The sequence below is a fragment of the Schistocerca serialis genome, chromosome 4, assembly GCF_023864345.2.
Source record: "Schistocerca serialis cubense isolate TAMUIC-IGC-003099 chromosome 4, iqSchSeri2.2, whole genome shotgun sequence".
Taxonomy (NCBI): domain Eukaryota; kingdom Metazoa; phylum Arthropoda; class Insecta; order Orthoptera; family Acrididae; genus Schistocerca; species Schistocerca serialis.
Genome location: NC_064641.1, coordinates 412,650,944 through 412,672,115, shown reverse-complemented (window position 1 = coordinate 412,672,115; position 21,172 = coordinate 412,650,944). Strand labels below are relative to the sequence as shown.

The following is a 21,172-nucleotide window of genomic DNA, read 5'->3' as shown; positions in this document are numbered from 1 at the left end:
CTCTAGGCAGGCAGTCTGCGTCCATACATAATAATTCTATTCGCTGTTCGGTTTCTGCTGAAGAATAACCACTATCTGTCGGCCACTGTTTCTATCTCATTCAATGACTTGGAGACATTATGAACATTCTGCAGGGACTATGTAGCAAAATTCGGGATGACTTAGAACTTGCAACTTCCGCTAGTGCACAGTTACTTGGGCCACATTTCTCTCTTCGTGGTGGTGCTGCGGCTCCAGGGAGTGAGTCTCGTGGGCATATGATCGGTTTGCGTGCAACAGTGTTCCTGCTGTGGACAGACGTCCATGGTACTTCTGATATCAACTGCTACAAACTCTTCTTGTGTGGTATATCAGTACACCACAGTTGTTATATGGCTCACACTTGTAGGTCTTAGAACTCTATTGAAGTATAAGTTTCATTGGGTCTAAATGACTTCTCTCTCTCACATCCACAGTTCTTCTCATCAGTAAGTTGCCAGTATTATGCAGTAACACATCAGAGGTGCTTCTTGCATAATTTTTTGAACACACTTGTCATTAAGCTCAGTTCAGTATTAATCTGCAGAATACTTAGGCAAGATGCAATAACTGCAGACTAACTAAACCCTTGAGAGAATACAGGAGCTATACGACTATTTTCTCAACCACATCAATTAATTATCCTGAAATCAACAAGATACTCTTGGCTTGAGACCAATTATATTGCTGCATTGCCATCTTCATTGTCCATTTCAGTTGCTTTGCAGTTAAGGGTAGGAGAAATTTTCTCAGCCTGGCAGTGAAAAATAGTTTACAACACACAGAATCAGTTTCCAATTTTTTATTTGATTTGTGTTTTGTTTTTGACATAAATTCTCAGAAATGAGACAGCATACAAAATCTATTTGATTCTTTTTTAAATGGTTCTAAAATTGCTTAGAAATCTGATTTTGCATTTGCTTTTGGCCAGCGTTTAGCAGTCATGGCACCCATGTTGCAGAGAGTTTTCTCATGGTTTAATGTACTGTACTCATTCTTTTAATGTGCCTATAGAGTCATCTGTTTCATACTTCTGTGAGTGACCATAGTTCAGTATTGCTTTGTGGGCATATTATGGTTACCATTTTATCTACTTGTATGAAATCTACACAACACAATTTTTTATTTATAAAATTAAGCTATTGCCCAGATCAAGTTGAATCCTGTCTTACATTATTCCAAATGTATTGACTCAACAGGAGCAAAATTTACTCAGTATGAACAGAACCTTTGTCCACACTGAGGAATTTTGATTCATGTTAATACACTTATAAGCACTGAAAATTTGTTGTTTCATATACAGTATTTAATTGAATCAGGTGAGATGACAAATAAACTACTTTTTAAGGCAGGAGAAGAAACATAAAATTTTGCACAAATTTCTTTTTACGTTCACACAGGAATCATGAGGAACAAGAAAATCATTTGTTAGAATATCATGAAAATGGTAGATTGCTATTCACTATGTAGAGGAGACAATAGCTACAGAGAGGCACAACAAAAGGCTGCTATCACATTGTTTTTGTTGTGCCTTTTTGTGACTCAACATCCTTCCTACTGGCTTCATCTTCCACTCCTATAAATTATCAAATATAGCAGACGACCTCTAATAGTAAACCACGTATATTGTTGAAATAGTTTTCCAGCACACTATTCTAAAGTGCCTTAATACTTGGCTTTTTTGCCCCCTTTCCCTACATTTCATTCCATCATCAGTACATATACAGCCAAAGCACCACAAACAAAACAGCTTTATGCCATATTTACCTGGATTGCTTTTCATGTAAATGTAAAGCCAAATCTTCCTCAAAAATGTATTTCTCACTTTTATTGATGAGCAGGTTAACAAAACTGCTTTGAACATACCACAACTCAAAATTGCTGCAGGAAAGGGATTATGCAATATTAATACTTCTGACCAAAAGTCACTGATTTTCGGTTTCTTCACAAGGCACAAGTTAATTATTACCAAGCAAAATGAGTAGATATTCTCAGTTTTTCTCATATTCCACCTTTGAAGATGCTATTCTCTATTAAGCTGTTTTGTGTTCTTTGTTTTACCATAAAATGATCCAGCATAATAATTAATTTCAGTTTTTTAAATTATTTCTAGTGACATAAACAAAGACAAACAATCCGTTGCTGTGAAAGTCAAGTCAAGTGGTGTTTTCTGAAGCAAGAACACTGTAATTAATTGCTCAAAGAGTACATACACATGGAGGACAAGGTACAACTCTTGCCAACTGTGTAGGAAGGATACTAGAGTGGATGATCAGCTCCCGCCTAGTCTGGACTCCAGGATGTCGAAATCTCCTCAGTTCTTTCCAATGTGGATTTAGCAGATATCGTTCCACTCTTGATAATCTCCCTCTAGTAGAGGTGGCTATACAGGAGGCATTCCTACAGAAACAGCATTTAATATTCATCTTTTTTGACATTAGAAAGGCATACGACACTATGTGGAGAGACAATATACTTTGTCAGCTACATGAATGGGGCTTTCGAGGCTGCCTCCCCATTTTCCTGCGGTCATTTCTTGCTTAACATTGTTTTCATTACAGATTCAGAAATATTCTTTGTGATGGATTTCCTCAAGTTCATGGTATCCCACAGGAGAGTGTTTTAATTGTGACTTTGTTCACGGTTGCAGTCAATGACATATCGTCTGCAGTGAGGCATCTCATGGAATGCTCATTGTTTGTGGATGATTTTTCTAATTTTTGTTCCACTTCTAGTCCCGTATCTTCCTCTCGTCAGTTACAGTTGACACTTAAGCAGCTGGAATGATGGTCTGCTCAAACAGCTTTTAATTTCTGTCCTGAGAAAGCAGTATGTATTGATTTTAATCATGATCCTTCTCTTTTTACACCTTCAGTACTAAGGCTGTGGGACACTGTTTTGCATTTTAAGGAGAGAGTGTGGTTTTTAGGTCTCTTATTTGGTGGCAAACTTATTTGGTTGCTACATCTGAAGGAGCTCAAAACGAAAGCCCTTAAAGTGTTGGGTATCATGAAGTGCTTGAATGGGAAGGACTGGGGTGCGGATAGATTCTGATTGCTGCAGTTCTGTTAGGGTTTTGTGTGATCATGTGTTGATTATGGCGGAACGGTCTATGGCTTGGTACGACCAACATCTTGAAAGGTACTAGACTCCATACAGCATGAGAGCATCAGATTGGCCACAGGAGCCTATAGGACGAGCCCTATACCGAGCTTGTGTGCAGTCGGGGGAACAACCATTGTGTGCTTGGCAGTGTTTCCTTGTGGCTAAACAGGTGCTCAAGCTCTAGTTATTTCTGACTTCATTGGCTTTCCTGGCATCTATTAATATCTGTGAATCCTTAGAATAACTCTGTTGCACTCTTCCACAAGGGACGAAACCGTTCGGTACCCAAGAAAAGCAGCTTTTATTGGATTCGGGAGTGTCTCCGCCAAACATACAGAGAGAGGGTTGGTGCAAAGCTCCGCCCTGGTTGTTATTGAAACCTAGAGTAATTTTAGATTTGACAGAGTACACCAAGTTGTTCACACCAGGCTACATTTGTAAGAATAACTTTATTACCATTTTAAATGAGTACCAGGACTCTTAACGTCGTCTACACAGGTGGGTCCAAAGAGGGTGATGCTGTCTATTGTTCTATCATTTTTCCTGCTTCTCTCTTTAGGTTCCATCTGCCTAGTGCATTTACTGTCTTTGTCGCTGAATTCTATGTGACATTTAAAGCTGTGGATCAGATGAAACGTGAATGTGGATACAAATTATTCATATGCTCTGACTCGCTTGCTGCAGACAATCTGCTCTATGTACCCAGTGTACAGAACTGTTCAGAACATCAGTGACACCATCCTGCACTTGCAAAGACAAGGAAAGGAGGTCTCATTCTGTTGGGAACCTGGACACATGGGTATCTGTGGGAATGAGTTGGCTGATACCACGGTCAAGGAGGCATGTACCCTTCCCAGTGTAACTGATTGCCCTATCCCTCCATGTGCTGCACTATCGTTGGTACAAAGGTCTGTCATGCATCTTTGGGAGAAAAAGTGGCTGGGCATGATGGAAAATAAGTTTCGATCAATAAAAAGAGACTGTGAGGCCATGACGCACTTCCTTCTGGCCAGTTAAAATTGATGAAGTCTGTTTAACGTGACTTTGAATAGAACACAGCCACCTGACCCGTGGCTTCCTTCTCAGATGTGAAGAACTGCTTGTTTGTGATGCATGTGGCACGCTGATTACGGTTCACCACATTTTAACTGACCCTATTTTTTATAATGACGAGAAGGTTCAAGCTGTTTACCGACAGATCTGCCCTCAGTTTTAGGCGATAATGAGCTGAATGTGGCACTTGTATGATTTTTTGTTAAGTCTTCCCTTCTACCTAAGCTTTTAGTATTTTAGAGAATGACTAGCTCATCTAGTTACTATTTTTATGATCTGCCAGTCTCCTTTTCTCGACTTGCTTCATAGTGGCTGTTCAGATTAGATATCATTGTTTATAATGGTCTGCCTTGGCTCGCTTGCTCCATTGTAGCATCCAGAGGAGTTGGGTGTGTTCATGTAATTAAGATTACAAGGGAGAGTTGTGATCTTATGTTGTATTTTAGGCTATCTTCATTTTGTGTGCTACAGCCCCATTCGCCTCTCACAGTTAGCATAGGGGTGCTGAAGAATGCGATGTTGAGTATCCTCCAGATGCAGCAGCAGCAACACCAACCACATAGTTATGAGCAAGGACGTTGCCAATGCCAAACTGAGATGTGTCCATTGCTAACACAAGGTGTTGCCCCAGCTGAAAGGTGACAAAACGAGTGGCTGACCACAGCTTAGATTTCAGGAACTTGAATGCCCAGTCACAAGCTGCTGACCAGTGGAAAGGAACATATTTATGTATTAAAACATAGAGTGGTTGTGCCACAATAACAGCATCCAGTATGAATTTGGGATAGTGTGCAGTTTTGCCTAAAAATGCTTATAATTCCTTGACGTATGTGGGTTGTGGCATTGTGGCAATAGCATTGTAGCAACCGCTACTCTCGTTGACTGCTGTGTCCGCACACGTTAGTTCCGTTCGCACCATCCATAGATACAGTTGTGTCACAAATTCAGTGACAGCATGGCAACAAATGAATGGTATAAACTGCCAAGTTTGAATCCACAGCTTGGAGTGCTGAGTAATGTTGTTGCCTTTTCCTTGGACTTATAACTTTTGTTTTTATGTTTATTCTATTCCTTGGTTACTGCTTTTGTTGTTTACTAGTTACCTATAACAACTGTGCTTCTTTTCCTGTAATACCAAGTAATAAACTGTTCAAGTATATTCTCAGTGCATGTTTGAATATTTGTTAAGCACGGGTAGCTCTACACAACGAAAATATACCCATCAGTGGTGACCCCAACGTGATTCGTGCTGAGAAAATCGGTCCCTCGACGAAATCGATTACAGAATGGAATCGCCTGCAGTATCGAGACTGGTTGTTCGCCTCCCAATGTTTTGCTATGCTGGAATTACGGCACCACCGACAAAGAATGCATACGAAAGATTAAAGACTGAGTTCATTTGTAGAGCTGCAGCCTCGCAGGAAGACCATATCAGAAAAGTGCTGATTCAGGAAGATATAGGCGACAGAAAACTGTCTCAGTACCTGCCTCACCTCCGCAGCAAGATGGACATCAGAACAGTGCCCGACAATCTTCTGCATATGCTATGGAGCAGCCATCTGCCGCCGCAGTTAAAGATGATCATCGCATCACAGACAGAGATGTCCCTGGACACTGTTACGGAACTGCCCAACCGCTTCCAAGACGTCCTCGCTCTGGTCCAACAGATTAGTGCTGTGACAAAGTCTGGTAGTGTCATGTCCATGGCTCATCCCGTTTCACGCGCAGATTATGATGCTCTGTCTGCCAAAGTTGATGCACTGAGTGCACAGATTGGCACACTGTTGTCTCAAGGAGGTCATAGTCGCTACAGAGGACGTAGCCATTCCTCGACTCAGTCTGTATCAGATGCTGGTCCAACCACTTTTTGGTACCACAGAAGATTTGGTGAGCAGGCTAAAAAGTGCACTAGCCCCTGAGCCTACCCAAATGCAAACGGCAGTCAGACGTAGGCACCACAGACTGCTCAACTACATCCCGGCTGTTATTCATTACTGACAGGGTATCAGGCTGGAAGTATTTAATTGACACAGGGTCCAACCTTAGTATCCTGCCCAGAGCGCAACTACACTGTTGCAGGCCACCCACTGCATTTAGCTTGTCTGCTGCAAATAATTCAGCAATTGTGCAACATATGGCACGCGGCGTGAAGAATTGAATTTGGGGCTCCGCTGTCAGTTCACATGGGACTTCACTGTAGCAAACATGTCGATTTATTAGCTCACTATCAGCTCCTACTGGATGTAGCAAATTCTCACCTAATAGACAATGTTACCAGACGTACAACCACTGGGTACCATCTTGATGCCAGAACATACAACATCAAGGTTATACAGGTTGCAGACAAGGAGTATTGCTCACTGCTGCAGGATTTCCCGACATTAATGAGGCCTCCAGGCACGCCACAGCAAGATTTGCATGATACGGTCCACCACATAAAAATTATGGACAGGCTGCCTGTGTATTGCCAGCCGAGACGATTGGCTCCAGTACACCTCGCCATTGCTAAAATAGAATTCGACACAATGTTATGAGAAGGTATCATCTGATCCTCAAGTAGTCCATGGGCATCTGCACTGCATTTAGTTCCCAAAAAGGGAGGAGCCTGGCACCTGTGTGGCGATTACAGAACGCTCAACTCACAGACTGTGCCTGATAGCTACCCAGTACAACTACGAAAAGACTATAGCCACTCACTGCCTGGAGCCACTATATTCAGTGTTATAGACTGTGCAAAAGCATATACCCAGATTCCCGTGGCAACAGAGGACATTCCAAAGACCCCTATTATTATGCCATGTGGGTTGTATGAAAGCAAGTTTATGACCATCGGCCTGCATAATGCTGCTCAAACATGGCAGAGGTTCATTGATTCTGTCTTGCGTGGATTGAACTTTTGTATTGCCTATCTGGACTATGTGTTAATGTATTCATTATCCAAGGAGCAACATCGCCAGCTCCTGAGAGAAGTTTTTGAGAATTTCAAGAAGTATGGCGTGATGTTAAACAAAGCTAAATGTGTGTTCGGCCAACGTCAAGTCAATTTCCTGGGTAATCAAATATCTTCATCAGGCTCATTACCACTCACTGAGAAGATTGAAGCCATATTGCAATTACCCAAGCCATATACAATAAAAGAGCTATGCAGATACTTAGGAATGCTCAATTTTTACCACTGTCCTTTACCATGCACTGCCGAACAACAGCCGCCATGGACCGAGGAGATGAACACGGCTTTCGAAGTAACCAAAAAGAGCCCAGCACAAGCAGCACCACTGGCACACCCCAAGCTTGAAGCTCCACTGGCATTAGTGGTGGATGCCAGTCAGTTAGCCACTGGTGCAGCCCTCCAACAATGGGTGGACGATGCCTGGCAGCCGCTGGCTTATTTCTCGTACAAGCTGTCACTTGCGCAACAAAGATGGAGGACATATGATCGGGCACTTTTAGCCTTATATCAAGCAATCAGGTACTTTCAACCACAGGTTGAGGCAGGAGAGTATGTGATATACACAGACCACAAGCCTTTAACATATGCCTTCCAGAAAAACAGCAACACTTGCTCTCCACGGCAGTACAGCCAATTGGAATTTATTAGCCAGGTTAATACGGACATCCGCTATATATCAGGCATCACTAATGTGGTTGCAGATTGCCTCTCTAGAGTGACCAGTGTCTCACAGTCTGTGGACATGATGGCACTTGCCAGGGCACAACAAGATGATTCCAAGCTACTCACCATATTGCATGATGACACTGCAGCACTCAATTTACACAAGTCGACATTCCTGGCGAGAACATGAAACTGTACTGTGAAGTATCACATGGCAGATCAAGGGCTTTTGTTCCTGTTGCATTTCACAGGCCATTGTTCGAGTCCTTACATAATCTTTGCCACCCAGGAGTCCAATCAACATTCAAGCTAGTGTCTTAAAGGTTCGTGTGGCCAGGGATAGAAAGAGACTGCGCAAATGGACGAGAACTTGCTAGCGCTGCCAACTTTGCAAAATCACTCACCACATTCATTCCCCAATAGGAGAGTTCCCGGACACTTCTTCATGCTTCGCCCATGTTCATCTTGATGTGTTAGGGCCATTTCCTCCACCGGATGGCCAGCAGTACATATTCTCAATGATTTATAGTTGTGCACAATGGCCCTAAGCAGTACCTATGGATAACATCTCCGCCTAAACACTAGCCACCACTTTCACATCAACCTGGCTGGTGAGATTCGGCTGTCTGCTTCGTATCACCACCGACAGAGGCTGACAGTTTGAGTCAGATTTGTTCACACAGTTAGCAAAGTTCTTTGGCGTAGAACATCACAAAATGGCCAGTTATCATCTGGCCAGCAATGCCATGCTTGAACGTTGGCATCAAACGCTGAAGGTTGCACTAATGTGCCATGGAACATCTTGGACATTTGCACTACCCATAGGTGTGCTGGGGCTATGAGCCGCATGCAAATCAGATATAGAGTCCTTGGCAGCTGAATTGGTTTATGGCGAGACTCTACCCCTACCAGGGGAGTTTGTCGACACAGACCTACTGTCAGAAACAGACGACCAACCAGAGTTCCTTCACAAGTTACGGGAACATGTAAGCCAAATCAAACCCACAAAGGCCTCCAGGCATGGTTGTCCAACAACTTTTGTGCATAACAACCTCGAAAGCTGTTTGCACATTATGTTACGTACAGACTGTGTCAAGCCACCACTGCAGCCACCATATACTGGACCACATTGCATCCTGCGCAGACACACACACACAGACGATGTTAATCATAGTAAATGGCAAACAGGCCACCGTGTCTCTTAGCAGAGTGAAGTCGGCTTACATTTTCAAGGAGTCAAGAGCTCAACATCTGACAGATGCAACACCTCGACTTCTGGCACTGCTGCCACAACAGGTCAATGCAGAACCTACACTCACCGCCCGCTCGGGATGACGTTCACTTCTCTGCCAGGTTCAGAGAAGACGCACCACGCTTCGCTTTCACCAAGGGGGCTCCTGTAGCGATTGCTACTCATGTTGACTGCTGTGTCCACACATGTTAGTTCCATTCGCGCCATCCATAGATACAGCTGTGTCACAAATCCAGTGACTGCACGGCAACAAATGAATGGCGTAAATCACGTAAGTTTGAATCCGCTGCTTGGATCACTGAATAATGTTGTTGCCTACTCTTTGGAGTTATAATTTTTGTTTTCATGTTTATTCTGTTCCTTGGTTACTGTTTTTGTTGTTTACAAGTTACTTCTTTTTCTGTAATACCAAGTAATAAACCATTCAAGTATATTCTCAATGCATGTTTGAATATTTATTAAGTACAGGTAGCTCTACATGCCGAAAATACCAGTACGCTGGCACAGTGGTTTAATGCCAGGAAGAGACGCTTCAAAACCCAAACAAATAAAGGACAGCTGAAAAAATTGTGTCTTGTCCAAATTTTAGACTGTAGAACAGAAAATTGAACACACAGCTTCTGCATATGTTCCTTTATAGAGGCACCAGTCAGTACTGTGTCATCTAAATAGTTGACACAGCCTGAAACAGATGCAATAAGTTTCTCTATAAAGTGTTGAAAAATAGCTTTTCTCCACGCTACACCAAAAGGCAAATGCTGTTAACTGATAAAGCCCAAATGGGATTTTGATAACTAGAGGATGTTTAGATTCCTCATTGAGCGGTAGCTGTAACAGATAGGTATCAATGACTGGCTGTGCGTTAAATAGATTTTTAAAAATCACTTGCTGTGAGACACTGTCACAGCTGATACACTGTTCACATTCATGTTTGTTTCATCCTCACTCATGTTTGGAAAGGATTTATATATAGAAGCAATGTGTCCTTTCTTATGGCACTTGTTACAACTGCCCATCATTTGGGACACACAATCTGTACGTGTTGAATAAAGCAGTATGGGCATGAAGGCAGTGGAGCACTAGGCTCTCACTGTTGTGATGTGAAGTGTTGTTGTCACAATTGCCGATTACCGATATGACTCTGACACTGCAGCTGCACTGTTGTAATAGTGACTATGTTTTCTTGCAAACTGTCTGAAGGCTGGGAAGGGTGAGAGGAACTGATATCTGAAACTTTGGACCAGGCTTCCATCAGACTACCTGCATCCCATGAAACTTGAAAAGACTGAGCTACGTTCAATACTTCTGTAAGCAAAGGATTTTCACACTGTAGGGCTCTCTCTGGAACTTCCCTATCAGGAGCAAAACATATGATTGCCTCAAAAACCATCCGATCATTGTAGGACTCCTTTTGATCATTTGTCATAAAATTATGAACTAGGCTAAGTCCATGTAGTTCGCTGTTCGTATCCTGTGTGATTGTTTTGGCCACTTTTGGCAGCAGTAAAACTACACACGAGCAGCAATAACATGAGTATGTTTACAGTGATAGGAAGAAAGTAACTCACACATCTAATCAAAAGAAAGACTAAAAAGTAAGTAATGGGGAAAGCTGATACAACAACTGATACCCGTGAGGTGAAATCCACAATGAAAAAAGGGCCTTGCACAAGTTTATGTTTGTTACACCAGATGTCTGGAAATATTGCTGCAGGTGTTTTTCGTAAGCATCCCAGTCTTCTGCTACATTGTCGTGCATAGGAAATGGTGGTGGATATGTTGCTGTCAGAGCCACAGATTGTGCCATTGTAGTCATTAAACTGGAAGTAGCAACCTGCTGTTGCTCGAGGAGAGATTTAACCACTGCCTCCACAGAAATTAAACTAATGGTTGAAGTGGAACACATGGAATCGAATCCCATCGTCATTGCCCAAAAATGTTCTAACCCAAGAACACTGTAATTTATTGCGTGAACAGAAGACATGCATGGAAGACAAGGTACAATACAATTAGCAATACACAAGTGGCTTGTGGAGCCTGGTGCTCCGGACAGTGTATTCATTAGTTCCAACAGGAGGCTCAGCAAGCAGGCTGCACACGCGACTACTGCCGTATTAGCAGGCAAGGTAGCCTCTACTGACCAACCCAAACACAGACTTCTGAATGAACTATGAAGTGGTGCACACACAAAATTGGGAGTTACAGCATGATGCCTTCACATGGGCAATTTCTTGAAAAGGTTTTATGTGAGGAAGACAGCCAGCTGCATGCCATCGAAATCTCTCATTTCTTCTTGGGTCTCCTAAGTAGTGATGGCAGTGAAAACTGTACATTGTCATTTTATCCTCTTAAACCAAAATTACATTGTATTTTACTACCAGAGCTGTTTTACACTTTTCTTTTAGATGACATGTTCTTGCAAATGCCACATCTTATTTGAGCATTGAGCTGCTTACAAATATGAATCAGCATTGAAATCCTCAATTTCTACTTCTGAATCAGTCATCAAGGACGTCATCCATATAACAGAAAATATCACAATAAACAAATTTCGCCATTTGGAAGCTGCAGAAATGTGCAGAAAGTGGGTCAGCAAACACCACAGAGGTGGTAATGGAATGCAGACATCCTTCCTTGTGTTTTCAGTTAATTTATTTTAATATTCTGTGGGTCATAATTGCAACTTCTCACTGTGATGTTGTCAATGACAATTGCAATAAACTTTCTCAATGAAAAATATGGCAACATGCTGACCATTTACATGATCTTTTTAAGTTACTTCTTTTTTTTTTACATTTAATGTTTTATCCTTAACTAAGATCTCTCTCTCTCTCTCTCTCTCTCTCTCTCTCTCTCTCTCTCACACACACACACACACACACACACACACACACACACACACACACACACACACACCAACCCTATTATTACACATTCGGTGAAGTAGAAGGGTCTTTCAGGCAGATATGATGAATTTAATCTGTTATCTACTGAATTCTTCATATCACTCAGTAGGCAATCAAAGATTTTTATGTCTGAATGTCTCATTCCTTTCTGTGTCGAAGTTAAGTGATGTGTAGTGTAAGTCATTTCTCCTTCTAGTATTATGATATTGTGAATGTTACTGTTGTTTTCAAATTGTGATTTATTATTGAGAACTAACTTCAAATGAGAGTAAATGTATTTTGAGGCTGTTGTCAGAAAGACCAACTGTTTAAAGAGCTATTTACAAGAAGCTCTAGAGTGGACACTACATGTTACCTTTAAAGTACACATCTTGTGACAAATCATATTCTGCTTCTATAAGGCATTTTCAGAAAGTAAGTGTATTATAACTGTATTGGACTGTGATTTTTTGTGAGCTGGCAACACTAAGTGGTAGAGGGGGATCCCCTGAGGAGAGCGAGCATCTCAGGAGCACGTTAGTGTGTAAACTCAAGTTGTAGTGTCCATTTGCATGAAAGATGTCGATAAGCAATCCCACTAAGTGCGAGTTACATGTTGCGATTCGCTTCATGCTTGCAGAAGGAATAAGAGTTACTGAAATCTTTTCATGAATCAAAACTGTTTATGGAGAAGGTGTTACGAACAGAAGGAGTGTTTTTAAGTGATGTAGAGAGTTAAGTGGAGGAAGAACAAATGTTCATGATGAGCAGAGGAGTGGAAAACCTTCCATTTTGACTGAGGAGTTGGAGTAAAAAATCAAGGAAACTCCTTGTGGAAACCGCTGAAGAACTCTCTTATGAGATACTGAGAAAATGCTGGGATACCAGAAACTGTGCTCGAGGTGAGTCCCAAAAAGCTGTCAGAGCAGCACAAGAAAAATCGGGTTTTAGCACCTGCAAGATTCCTGAGCGACTTGAATTGGAAGGTGAGGATTTTCTGAGCTCTGTTGTGACTGGAGATGAAACATGGGTGGCTCATTACATGCCTGAGACAAAAAGAGAGCCATCACAGTGGCAACACATCAATTCTCCATCCAAAAAATTAAAAACCACAATTTCAGGCAAGAAGAAAGAAAGAAAAAATCATGGCTTCATTTTTTTGGGACCAAAAAGGCATCATTTTGGTTGAATTTTTGCCTCAGGGAGACCATGAATGCACAACAATATTGTAAGACACTAAAGAAAACACTAATGGAGCATTCAAAAGAAAGAAGTGAAATGCTGATGAAAGGACTGTGTGTGTCCTCACACAGCCTTGGCTACCAAGGCAATCTTGGACTCATTTGGTTGTAATGACTTGGCACTTTCAAATTATCATCTTTTCACCGCCCTGAAGGCAGACATGGGTAGAATTAAATCTTCTTTGAGTAGGGCACAAAGAAGTTTGTACTACAGCTCACCACATGCATTGCAAGGGATGGCGATAATATGGAAAAATAGTCAAATGTATTAACAACATCCTGTAATTTTCTCAAATACACATTTTCTAAAAAGCAAAAAAAAATATAAAAATCTGGTACACTTACTTTCTGAACATGCCTTGTAGTTCATTTTCTTATTAATATAAACACCTAAGAATTTAGAATATTTATTAGTTTAACCTTATGTTTCATTCTAATTCATTTCTTATTGGGCTTTATGCAGCACAGAATAGTGTGCACTGTGTTTAACTGAAGTTCAATGAAAGTCCATTTGCAAAGAACCAGTAGTTAATTTTTGTGAAAATTTTATTTACATTTTTAAATGTGGGAGTTTATCCATTAGGATTGATTATAGTACGTCCGTTGTCAGCAAAGAGCATCTGTGGTGTATAATGGCACATAATTCGTATATGTATAACAAACCAAAATCAAACCCAGTGTTGATCCCTATGGTACACTTCTTAATGTGACACCCCTCTAATGGGTTACTCTGCATCCTTATAATTAGGTAGGATGTAAACTAGTAACCAGCAAGTTCTCTGACACCACAACATGTAAGCTTCTCAAGGAGAATACTGTAAGTGAATAATCAGATGCTTTTTGACAAGTCATAGAAAATACTGGTTGTTAGTATTTTGTCATTTAAATTTGCAACAGTAGGCACAAAGTGGAGTATTGGCTACAAAATGATGGTGCACCGCATGAGCCATTCTCTGACATCATTTGCCTAACTGACTGACACTGCCCAAGTCCTGCTCAAGTGCTATCCACAAAGTGTTAATAAGCTCATGTTTATAGAGGTGTTTTGCTCTTCATTCGTCACTTTCATCCTTTTTTTCTTATATTCATAGTTATTTATTCATTTAGTTTATTCCCCCTGTAGCCAGTCTTTTCAATAATTCTGTGATGTGTGGATCATTTACAACAACTTTGTTAATGTGTTATTACTGAAGTATATGCTATCTGCTGTTGCTCATTGCAATGGCAGTGCCTGTCAGGTAGCGTGGTCAGTTGGTCACCATGATTGTAATTCATGGGTGGAATATACACAGCACGCTAATAAATCACAGGATGGTGGAGTCTCTATCGATTTTGAATTGCTCTCCTGATAATAACCAACAGATGCCCAGTCGAAATATCTTGCAATGAAGTGAACAATGGCCAGCTATAAGTCTTCTTTGAATGTTCCATTTGCAAAATCACAATACTAATAATAAAATAAGGAGGAGGAGGATGAGAATAATAATATTAAGTTCACCAATTACAAGCTCTTTAGAGACCAATAAATTTGTTGGAAAAAATTTTATGTTGGTAAGTTGTAAAGTAATTTTTTGGTCTCCTGCATACTCACATTATATTAGCCTGAAATGTATACCTTCATTTTCTACACTTTCTGAAAAATAGTATGCTCTGATAACTACCTTTCAACTTCCTTTCAAGATGGATTCTGCCATCATTACTTCTCTTGCTTACATTCTTTGCTTGACACTCTTCTTCATATGAACATGTTTTTCTTGACATTCCAGTCTTATCAATCCGATCTTTCTTTAAGACAGTTCTAATCTGCGGTCCTTGTTCCCATCCGGTTCCATCAACATGGTGATCCAACATTCCTAATAAGTAAATAATTCTCAAGTTCATTCACTTTTGGATAAATAAATGGCTCCTTCACCATCAGACATTTCATTTCCAGTGACAATTGAAACTCTGTGCCAGGACCAGAACATCATTTATACACATCATAAACACTTCGGTGTGCATCTCGGTGAATGACAAGATGGAAACTGTGCAGTTCTCTTCTTTTTTCCCCCAGTTCTGTGTAATATTCTTTACTAGTCTGACTATGGTCAATGTTACTTTATTCTGTGTCCACTATATTGTTTCTTCTTCCTTTTTTTCAGTTCATCTGTTTCTTTATAGATAAGAATGTATTGTATACCTGGTGCTTTACAGCTTGCAAATGTACTGTAATTATAATTGTCACCAAGTTCACAGTATTGTGATGTTCTTCCGAACCTGTCCCATCTTCATACCCTGCTTAGGATCTTGTACTTGTATTTCTGTTCATTTTCATTATACAGACCGGCAAGTCATCACCATCTTCTTTTTCTTCATATTTGCTAGAATTCATTTGTTTTTTGAGTTCATAATTCTCAGCACTAGTATTAATTAATTTTCCAACAAGCAGCCACCAATAAAACTTGTGTTGTTGTTGATTAATGGCACTCATGTAATTAATTTATAAATAATAGTTATTGGGAATCCCTATATTGAAGTAGATTGTTTAGCCAGATGTCTTTACAATCTGCTGTTCATTTCTAAATTCTTTAACATTGATACTATCACAGATTGTTGACATAAGTTTGATAAGATTCTTTAAATTGAAACTCAGATTTGATGTAAATAAAGTTTTCTTTGCATATTGTGGCGTGTACACTTATCTGGAAGTGAAGTGAACATTTTTCCTCTTATTACAGATATGATGATAACACTGGTGGAGCGACTTGCTGAATTTATTCCTATTCTCCCTTACTTTGAGGAAAATAAATATTTTTATAGTTTTGAGGTGCAGACAATGGCCATGATTATTTTCGTGCTGAAATTACTTCTAGGATTGGATGATCGTACAGAGCACAGTGTGTCAGAAACTGCAGAAAGGCTAAATGAGTGAGTATATGATTATTACTGTAACAGAATGTCTAATTATGATAGTGCCTCAAGTCCTTACATTAATGTAAACATCTACATCTAAATTCATGGTCTGCAAGCCACTGTGTGGTACATGGTGGAGGATAACCTGTACCACTGGTAGTCATTTCCTTTCCTGTTACACTCAAAAATACAGCGAGGGAAAAATGACTATCTATGTGTCTCCGTAGGAGCCCTAATTTCTTATATCTTATCTTCATGATCCTTGCACAGAAAAAGTATGTTAACATAAATAGAATGATTTTGCACTAAGTTTCAAATGCCAGTTCTCTAAATTTTCTCAATAGTGTTCCGTGAAAAGAATGTCACCTTCCCTCCAGGGATTCCTAGTTGAGTTCCCAAAGCATCTCCATAACACTTGTATGTTTTTCAGATCTACCAGTAACAAATCTAGCAGTCTGCCTCTGAATTGCTTCAGTGTCTTCCTTTAATTGTACCGACTCGAGCAATACTCAAGAATAATCTGTACTAGCATATTATACGCGGTCTCCTTTACAGATGAACCACACTTTCCCAAAATTCTCACAGTAAACTGAAGTCAGTGATTCACCTTTCATACTACATTCTTCACATGCTCATTCCATTTCATATCACTTTGCAACATTACACTTAGATATTTAAATGATGCGACTGTGTCAAGCAGGACCTACTAATTCTGTATCTGAACATCATGGGTTTGTTTTTCCTATTCATCTGCATTAACTTACTTTTTTCTACAATTAGAGCTAGCTGCCATTTATTACTCCAACTAGAAATTTTGTCTAAATCACCAAAGCATCATCAGCAAACAACTGCAGATTGCTACCCATCCTGTGCACCAGGTCACTTATGTGTATAGGCAATAATAGCAGTCCTATCACACTTCTCTGATGCACTGCTGACAATACCCTTGTCTCAGATGAACGTTTGGCATTGAGAATAACACACTGGGTTCTGTTATTTAAGAAATCTTCAAGTCACTCACATATCTGGAAACCTGTTCCATATGCCCACACTTTCATTGACAGTCTGCAGTAGGGCACTGTGTCAGGTGCTTTCCGGAAAGTTAGAAATATGGTATCTACCTATTGCCCTTCATCCATAGTTCCCTGTATGTTATATGAGGAAAGGAAAAGTTTTGCATATGTTATACTTTATAAAACCGTGCTGATTCGTGGACACAAGCTTTTCGGTCCCAAGAAAATTTATTGTATTCAAAAGTAGAATATTTTCAAGGATTCTGCAGCAACCCAATATTAGGAACATTGCTTGGTAATTTTGTGGTTTCGTTCTTTTACCCTCCTTATATACAGGAGTCACCTGAAATTTTTTCCAGTCACTTGGGATTTTGCACTGGGCAAGAGATTCACGATAAATGCAAGCTAGGAAAGGGGCCAATGCCATAGAGTACTCCTTGTAAAACCAAATTGGGATTCCATTAGGACCTGGCAACCTAATTGTTTCTCTGAGCCAACCGTTATCGGCCTGAAAACCTTTTTGATGGTGACAATATTTTGCTTGGTGTACGCTACCACAGTAGACTGACTGCCACAGGTTTTGTATCCCAGGTGGTCTGAATGAAAAGAATTACAGGTGAGACAAATATTGATTGGCTGTCAAGGTCTCATGTTGTTATTCTACTCAGTATCAGGCTGTGGGAAGGCATGGTCTACAACCCTACCTGCAGGGAGCCACTGATTTGAGTGGGTACTGAGAGAAGGTGGCAGAAATTGCAACACAAATAAAAGATTTAGAAATTAACACAAAGAGATGTGTTCTGAAATTAGCACAGAAAATGTACTCTTAACTGGGGCAGCTTCCACTGACATAGAAACATACGTAGAATGACATATCTAAAAACAAAGATGATGTGACTTACCAAACAAAAGCGCTGGCAGGTCGATAGACACACAAACAAACACAAACATACACACAAAATTCAAGCTTTTGCAACAAACTGTTGCCTCATCAGGAAAGAGGGAAGGAGAGGGTAAGACGAAAGGATGTGGGTTTTAAGGGAGAGGGTAAGGAGTCATTCCAATCCCGGGAGCGGAAAGACTTACCTTAGGGGGAAAAAAGGACGGGTATACACTCGCACACACCACACGCATATCCATCCACACATATATGTTATATATCTAGGTCGCGAGTCATAGGCTGGAATGTTCCGTGCTCCCTAAGACGCCGATCAATTGCTTCGAATGTCTTCCTGTCGGGACACCTTCCTTCTGGAAATCTGTCTCGATACAAACGTACCGCGCCACGGCTATTGCCCCGTGCTAATCCATACATCAAATGGGCATCTGCCATCTCCGCATTTGTAAACATTGCACTGACTGCAAAACCACGTTTGTGATGAACACTAACCTGTTGATGCTACGTACTGATGTGCTTGATGCTAGTACTGTAGAGCAATGAGTTGCATGTCAACACAAGCACCGAAGTCAACATTACCTTCCTTCAATTGGGCCAACTGGTGGTGAATCGAGGAAGTACAGTACATACTGACGAAACTAAAATGAGCTCTAACATGGAAATTAAGCATTTCCGGACACATGTCCACATAACATCTTTTCTTTATTTGTGTGTGAGGAATGTTTCCTGAAAGTTTGGCCGTACCTTTTTGTAACACCCTGTATAAACCACATGTAGAGTCGATCTGGTGACTGGTAGTGCTATGCAGCAGTGCCCACCCTGTGTCAGTCTCCACCGTGGGGTCAACAGCATCCTAATGACACAGCTACCATCATCACAGTCAGGCTGCAAACGAATGGCCACTGCCTGATAGCCTCACCATCAGGCCACCCTCACTCTGCCGCCTTCTACAGGAGACTGCCTACCGGGGATCCTGCTGCCACCTAATGGTCTGAGACATAAATGGAGGTCCTCTCAGCTCTGTGCCACTAGGGTCCATTGCTGTCTGATGGGTTATTGCAGCCAACAGTCCCAGGTTTGTCCCCTGGGAAATCTCAGAGGCTGTTGTGTCACACCAGGCTGTGATGCAGGAAGTCTTCACTCAGCTGCCACTGGTTGTCAGCCAATTGAGTCCTTTGACAGCTGCCACCACATCGGCATCTGGCATATTGGCATTTGCTGGGCAAGCACCCAGCCTCCCAGCAGCCTATAGGACAGCAAGGATGACTTCCACAGCTGTTGCAGTTAACACTAATGTTGTTTAGTTTATTTACTATCTGTACACTAAAATCACTCTTTCAAGCTGAATGCACCTAGGGTAGAAACACAGAGCCTTGTAGGAGTGCTCAGTAGAGATGATGAATATTTTTATTTGTGGGCTATGTCTTAAAGACTCCCCCCCCCCCCCTCTAATTGTAAAAGCAAAAAATTTATATTATATGTATTACTGGCTTATGATTAGAATATTTTGTCAGGACACTGTACAAAGTATTTTTCAGTACACAGTACAAACTATTTATCGTGCAAAACATGCTTTGGTAAAGAGAGTTGTTAACTAAAGTGGAAATAATCATACTGCTATTTTTCATGTTTGCAAATTGGATTTGGTTTTTCAGACTTTGCCCTTGCAAAACATAGTTTTTCTTTCTTTTCCACAGTCTTTACCTACACCTATGTATTACCTTCTGTGGGCCTCATTTTATTTCTGGAAACTATTGTACAAAAGCTATTGTTGTTTCTCAGTGTTAGACCTGGATACATGTACATGTTGATTTAATTGTGATTGTTTACATGAAACTAAAACAATTTCGAAGATGAGCTAGTACACTTTTGCTTGCCTTTATGCATTTTTGTGCTTGACTCTGTGTCATCTGCAAAGTAGCCAGAAAAATATGTTTCTTTATTCGTAGAGAAATTATTTTTTGTGTGTTTGTCCCATCCCAAATAACAGTAGTGGATGTTCTGTACTTAAGTTGTCTGTTGTACTGCACAAGCTTAGCATGTTTCTTTGTGATATGTAATTATATACATATTTTTCCATATCGCTTTCATTTCACTGTCACTGGGTATAGAAAGTTATCATTCACAAAAACAATATTTAGGAAAAAATCTTTGTCGACACACTTACAGAGAGATGCTTTATTACTGTTGCAGACCTCTTGTTTATCATTTTGTTTTTGTCCAGTGTGACACTAATTTTGAATGTTTGGGAGTTTGGGGGGGGGGGGGAGGGGGGTGGAAGGGGGGGTGCTTACTCTGTGTATGTGTGTACATGGATATAGGGAGTGAGAATGTGAGAGAGCTGACAGAATATGAGAAGTGAGACAGAGTGATGGGAGATGAGAAGCAAGTGTTTGGGATTGTTCGTCAGGATAGAAGTCAGGAGCAGAGGGCGTTGTAAAATGAAAATTAATTGAGTGGAATGGACCCAGTTTATTCTTGTAATGATGGTACAGTGGTGCCTACGTAGGGCTGAGCAGCCCCAAGAGGGGTTGCCGTCTGCTCATCAGAGAGGCAGAGGCTAGAGGAGTGACTACTCGGGGCCGAGGTCAGAAGCTAAGAGAGCGCGGAGCTGTTTCCAAGCCGCCCTCGCCGCTCCCGGCCGCGTCCCCACGTGATCACACGATTAGTCTCTGATTGGAGGATTGATTCCGCCAACGCGCCTTGGTAGTAGCGTGCCCCCATCAGCGCAACCAACCCGTGGGACGTGAGTCTGACCGAGGAGCACATGGCAGGAATGTGCCGACCATGGTCTTCCGGCCAGCACCTTCCACCACAGTATGCCCAAGCCAGCTACGGCCGAACATTATGCATTGAAAATTTATTTAAATAAAATTTTGTCGGCAATGATCCCTCTTGGGGGTCTCCTCCCTGCACATCCTTTCCCCTTCCGAAGAAGGCTCTCTGGATGAAAATGAATGAGCTTATTCTAATTGATTATTCCATTTAAAAAATATATGATCATTATGAAGGGTCCCATAACATAGTGATATCAATATGTGCAAATGTTACAAAGTGGCCTGAAGGAAGGCTCTTGAATAACAAACTTATGAAGTTGGTGCGACGGCAGTGGGGCGGCGCCATGCTGTGAATGTGTGTCGGCGGTATCAGTGGTGGTGGGTACCCAGGCGATGATGAGGGGCACCGGAGCACAGCACACTGA

General features: G+C 41.1%; 1 protein-coding gene across 2 annotated transcripts in view; it reads left to right on the top strand.

The window, feature by feature from the left end:
* LOC126474963 (TATA box-binding protein-associated factor RNA polymerase I subunit B) overlaps positions 1 to 21,172 on the top strand; it is a 337,291-nt gene that overhangs the window by 233,652 nt on the left and 82,467 nt on the right. For both annotated transcript variants that reach the window (XM_050102488.1, XM_050102487.1), the window contains exon 8: positions 15,885 to 16,074. In XM_050102488.1, coding sequence (XP_049958445.1) covers positions 15,885 to 16,074 — 190 coding nt within the window. The remainder of the gene's footprint in view (positions 1 to 15,884; positions 16,075 to 21,172) is intronic.